The sequence below is a fragment of the Muscardinus avellanarius genome (assembly GCF_963383645.1).
Source record: "Muscardinus avellanarius genome assembly, chromosome: 2".
NCBI classification, from domain to species: Eukaryota; Metazoa; Chordata; class Mammalia; order Rodentia; family Gliridae; genus Muscardinus; species Muscardinus avellanarius.
This window is the reverse complement of record NC_137787.1, coordinates 66,822,035-66,828,034: the sequence shown is the minus strand read 5'-3', so window position 1 is coordinate 66,828,034 and position 6,000 is coordinate 66,822,035. Positions and strand designations below refer to the sequence as shown.

General features: G+C 40.7%; 1 protein-coding gene across 1 annotated transcript in view; it reads right to left on the bottom strand.

Annotated features, from left to right (window-relative positions):
* Nucleotides 1–470: 470 nt before the first annotated feature.
* The window catches only part of ABCB11 (ATP binding cassette subfamily B member 11), a gene marked incomplete at its 3' end in the record, with an annotated part of 64,561 nt that continues 59,031 nt past the window's right edge, over nucleotides 471–6,000 (bottom strand). The window contains exons 23-25 of the mRNA XM_080689781.1: nucleotides 3,705–3,911; nucleotides 1,690–1,836; nucleotides 471–671 (exon numbers count right to left, since the gene is read on the bottom strand). Coding sequence (XP_080545907.1) covers nucleotides 471–671; nucleotides 1,690–1,836; nucleotides 3,705–3,911 — 555 coding nt within the window. The remainder of the gene's footprint in view (nucleotides 672–1,689; nucleotides 1,837–3,704; nucleotides 3,912–6,000) is intronic.

Sequence of the window (6,000 nt, the reverse complement as noted above, 5' to 3'; positions counted from 1 at the left end):
TTTTCACATTTGGCTATGGTGCAGCTAACAAACATCTGTCGCGTGTCGAGGACAGACCAGGCTCTGTGTATAGCAAGGGTTCACAAGTTTGGAAGACAGTCCTCTGCCCTGAGGGGCTCAGAGTCTCATTCAGTCCATGACCTGCAGCACAGTGATGAAAACTAGCTCCTGGTAGAGAAGCACTGGATGCTGGCTAGGCAGCTGCTTGACCTTGGGTTTTTACTCATAATGACTCCAGATTTTTTCATTTTCTATACAGACATCTAAAGCTGAATTATCATTGAAAAGCATTAGAAAGTAGCTTGGATCCCAGTGCATAGCTATATCTATGAAAATGACATCTTAACATCTTCCCTGCCCCTTCCATTTTGGGGGCGCTGGGGATCAAACCCAGAGCCTCTTGCATGCTGGGCAAATGCTGTACCACTGAGCTGCATGGCCACCACTGTGCATGACATTCTTGAGCTGGCTCAACTGATGGGGGCCCCAGTAGTGACCAGCTTGTAGTAGGCTCCCTTCTGGGCCATCAGTTCTTCGTGGGTCCCCTTTTCAATAACCACCCCTCGTGACATGACGGCAATGATGTCAGAGTTCTGGATGGTGGACAAGCGATGGGCAATGACGATGCAGGTCCGGCCCTCTCTGGCTTTGTCCAGAGCAACCTGCACTGTCTGCAAGAAAAGACAGAAAGCTGGTGGAAAGACACATGATTGTCCCCAGCCCGCCATCATGAGAAGTCAGTTCAGTGCCACCTGAATAACAAGTCCATGCTCAGGGGTAAACCCAAAGGTTCAACATAAGATTGGATGAAGCAGGTATTTTCTGATGCAATACATCAGCAAGTTAAATTATAGCTCACGGGGTAGAAAATTAGAGTGAAGCAACAATGAACCAAACTACAAAGTCACTGTAACTTTATAATATGTGATGGTCTAGTTTATTAAAACGAAACCCAAAAAGTGATGTAGGGCAGAAATTAAGTGGTCATTTCTGATACTTTTCTTCACTGAGGACAATTTGAGCTCTCTCCAAAATACAATCCTCAGTTTTAAAGTGTTAATTATAAATTTTGGTGTTCAAAATTGTTTTTCTCACTTGCATGTTTTTTTATACAAACTCTACATCGGATCCCATCTCCTTCTCTGTGCTGTATGTGAACTACTACATGTAACTTAAGAGATATAAAATATGTTCTAACAGATAGCCTAAATTATTTTACTTTATTTAAGGAAGTTAATTTTAGTTCGGGTGTGGTGGTACATGCTTGTAATCCCAGTACTTGGGAGGCTGAGACAGGAAGATGGCAGGTTTTTGGTCAGCCTCAGCTATTTAGTGAGGCCCCCTGCAACTTAGTGAGACCCTGTTTCAAAGTAAAGGGCAGAAAATAGGGCTGCGGGTATAGCTCAGAGGTAGAATACTCCTGGGTTTAATCCCTGATACCACACACACACACAAAAAAGAAACTTGGCCTAAAGAATCTTAAAAATACTTATTATTTTAAAGTTAAGTTTTTTAAAACAATCCTATAGTGGTAGTAATCTGCATCATTATCTTTTGCTTTCAACAAGTATTGCCAATTTCCACTGTTAATGAATCCGAAAATAGAAAATAGTGCCATTTTATAAGGACAAATCTTACAGCAAAAGACTCATCTATTATAAAGTAAGACTTTAGAAAATCAATACATACCTTTTCACTCTCTGTGTCTAGGGCAGAAGTGGCTTCATCTAGGAGCAAAATTTTAGGATCTCGCACAATGGCCCGAGCAATTGCAATGCGTTGTTTCTCTCCTCGAGAGAGTTGAGACCCCTGGGTCCCAACATTAGTTTTATATTGCTGGGGGGAAAATGGTAAGCTTGAGAACTAGAAATAATAATTGCTCCTGTAATATATGGAACCCACATCAATGACGTCTCTATGAATTTAAATTATAATTTTTGGGTGGTACTGGGATTGAGTCCTTGGGTATCCTGTTTCTGAGCTACACCCTTGGCCCTATTTATGTTTTGTTTTGAAACAGGATCTCACTGGGATACTGAATTCAAGGCCCCGCTGAATTGCTGAAGTTGGCCTTGAACCTGCAATCCTCCTTTCTCAGCTTCTCAAGTACTGATATTACAGGCCTATGGCACCATGCTTATTTTATTTGTTGTCTTATGAACTTGGAAATAACAAATGAGTCCTATAAACATTATCAAATCCAGTCAGAAATATAAGAAAAATAGGAAGCTTATGTTGTAAAATGATTGTATTTTATTCTCCATCTCTGAATTTCTTTTAGATTTATATGTTCAGTCTCTTCCTCCATGTGTTAAGGAATGACCCCAATAAGAGATTCTCCTTGATTTGAGACTTCCCTATTTCCAGATTATTTGGAGAAGATAATTCCAAGATGCAATAATCCCAGGAATGGAAGTACTTCTGGCCTCTCTTCTTTACTAGGTAGACAACATTATAGTATACATGTCTTGGTTTGAATTTATACTCTGCTGCTTACTAGCTCTTCAATCCGGAACAACTTATCTAAATTTCTTTGAGCTGCAAACTCATCTTGAAAATGCAGTATCAGTATGCAGTTCACATATTTGTGATAAATTCTTAATGAAATTTGGAGGGAAAATATCTACCTAAATGCCTGGTATGGCCACCTTAAACATGGTTAACATTCACAGAGCATTTGCATGTCAGGAGTTGGGCTAACATTCTAGCTGGGATATCATTTCATATTCACAGAAACCACGCTCTTTATACTTACAGATTATAAAACTTGGTCAAAGAGAGGCAAGGAAATTGCACAAAAACAAATAATAAACAGTAAAAGTGAAATCTAAATCCAGTTGTATCTGGCTTCTGAATCCTCACCGTTGACCAGTGCTCTAGCCTCCCTTCTTCACCAAGAACTGCTTCCTCCCTGCCCCCTTGTGCCCTGACAAAGCCTAAGGAAGCCAGGTGAGACCATAGTGGCCTCCTTGTCCTTATGGAGGTGAAGTGGTCAGTGAAGGGCACTAGTTGCTGAGGCTGGCTGGGAACTTGCTATCCTCCTGTCTCAGCCTCCAAAGTATTGGGGTTACAGGTGTGGGCCACCATACCTGGCTTTCAAAGTAATATTTTTAATAACGAAGCAAAGAAGGGTAAAGGCAACATTTGGTTCTTACTACTTGTTTTTCATGTCTTAATTTTCCTTGTGATTTACTACCAAGAGTGTCAGTGAATGGAAAGATGTTGAGTTGATACTGTGCTAAGTTCAGACTTGGCTCTGGATAAGTAAGAGACCAAGGCAGATGCCACCTACCCCACCATAAGTGCATTCTTTCATTTTAACTTTTTATTGTGTGTGTGTGTGTGTGTGTGTGTGTGTGTGTGTGTACTGCAGATGGCATAGAGCATCTTAGAATGGATCTGTAATTGTTCCAAAGTTACACACATACAGCCAGAGAGGGGCAAAGCTTGGTTTTAAACCCATGTCTTCCCTGTCAGGCTTTCCCACCAGGCTACGCTAATGCTCCAGGTGATGGTGTTTTATTTATAGCATCCATGTTGGAGGAGAATATGTTAATTTTCATTTATTTTGCTTAAAATGCTAAGGCATTTGGAAAAACAATTGTATTGCCTTTGAACTTCTGAGCCACAGTTTTAAGACTTCTGGGGCATTCTAACTCTCCCCACCGCTCATTTACCACAGAAATGCCAGATTTGGTACGTACCTCTGGGAGGGACATGACGAAGTCATGCAGCTGAGCCTGCTTTGCAGCTGCGATGACTCTTTCCATGGGGATTTCTTTGGTGTTGTCCCCATACCTGATGTTGTCCATTATGCTACAGGCAAACAACACTGGCTCCTGGGAAACAATCCCAATGTTCGAGCGAAGGAATGGGACATTGACTTTTTTGCTGTCATGCCCATCTATTATCTGCCAATAAAGGTCACAACAGAGGGTGCTGAGTTTTAGAATTCTAGTAGCAAGGAAAGTTCATATTCTGGAGTTAAGTGTAATACAGGACAGGTTTTTTTTTTTTTCTTAAGAAAGAACATTCCCCAAACTCTAGGGAATAAACTATGTTACCTTTGACCTCTGGTACAGGTGTCTGTCAGCAGTAGCATGAAAATTAACACTGTTTGGACTATAGTTGTTGTTGTTGTTGTTGTTGTTGTTGTTTATAACACTGGAGATTGAAACCAGAGGCATTCTACCTCTGAGCTAAAACCCCAGCCCGATTTTATTTATTATTTGGAATCAGGGTCTCACTAAGTTGTGGAGGGCCTAAATTGTCGAGGCTGGCTTTGAACCTGTAATCCTCCCGTCTCAGCCTCCCAAGTACTGGGATTACATGTGGCATGAAGCACAATGTAAATGTACACCACTCTCAATATGTTCCACTTATAAAAAATAAAAATTAAATCTTTTTTTGTGTGTGGTACTGGAGATGGAACCCAGAGGCAATCTACCTTTGAGCTGCACCCCAGCCTATTTTTAATTCTTTATTTTGAAACAGCATCTCACTGAGTTGCAGAGGGCCTCACTAAGTATCTAAGGCTGTCTGCAAACTGTGATCCTCCTCCTTGTCTCAACCTCACAAATGCTGGGATTACAAGCATGCGCCACCATGCCCAGAAAAAAATTAGAATCTTTACACCTAAAGTTAATAACAGAAGTGATTATAAATTATAGGCGATCAACTCTTGTTCCTTATTATTATAACTTCCTGGATTCTACCAGTATCTGTTTGCTTGTTTTCTTGCTTTGCTTTATGCAATGGAATCTTTAATTGCCCCCTTCAAGTTTCTTCCAGTATTTCCCTTCTTTATGTCAACCATCTTCATTGTAATAAATGTGATATTATTCAGGAAAAACAGAAAGGCCACTTTTCAAAATATTAGGGCTAAACAAGTGACCAAGTATAGAGCAAAATAGAACATTTTCAGGCTCATACCTCTGAAGCATTTCTTGGAAAACTACTTGAGGATGTGCTTCAACAAAAGAAAGATACAGATGAGACAGGAGGAAATAATGGACTTAACTCAAGAGAACAATGCAGCCAGGCGTGGTGGCGCATGCTTGTAATCCCTGCACTTGGGAGGCGGAGACAGGAGGATTGCAAAGGTTCGAAGCCAGCTGCACTGGCTTAAGAGATCCTGTTTCCAAACAAAAATATAAAAATAGGTCTGGCAGTGTAGCCCGGAGGTAGAAGGATTTCCAGGAACCCCAGTACCACCAAAAAAAAAAAAAAAAAAAACAGAGAGAGAGAGAGAAAAATGCAGTGAACTTGCAAGATGATAAATGTCCAACAGGCAGAGGTTGAAGTTAGTTTAGACCTTGACAAAAATAAGGGAAAGAAGCAGGTTTCTCAGAATAGATGGCAAGACAAAGACAACTAGAAGGTATAAAGAGTTTTCATTTATTATTATTATTATTATTATTTTTTTTTTGCGGGTCTGGGGATGGAACCCAGGGCCGTTCGACCTCAGAGCTACTCCCTGCCCTATTTTGTATTCTTTCTTTCTTTCTTTCTTTCTTTCTTTCTTTCTTTCTTTCTTTCTTTTTCTTTCTTTCTTCCTTTCTTTCTAATTTTTTTTTTTGGTGGTACTGGGGTTCCTGGAGACCCTTCTACCTCTGGACTACATTCCCAGACCTATTTTATACTTTTTTTTTTTTTTTTTTTGGGAAACGGTCTCTTAAGCCAGAGAGGCTGGCTTCAAACCTGCACGATCCTCCTGTCTCTGCCTCCCAAGCCCGGGGATTACAAGCGTGCGCCACCACGCCCGGTTTATTCTTTATTTTGAAACAGGGTTTCACTAAATTGCAAAGGGTCTCACTAAGTAGCTGAGGCTATCCACAAACCATGATCTAGGCCAGTGCATGGTAACTTCACAAGACCTTGTTTCAAAATAACAAATAAATTAAGGCTGGGGATATAGCTTAGTCATGGGACACCACTGGGTTCAATCCCCAGTAAGACCCACACACACACACACACACACAAAAGTTGTATAGCTATTTC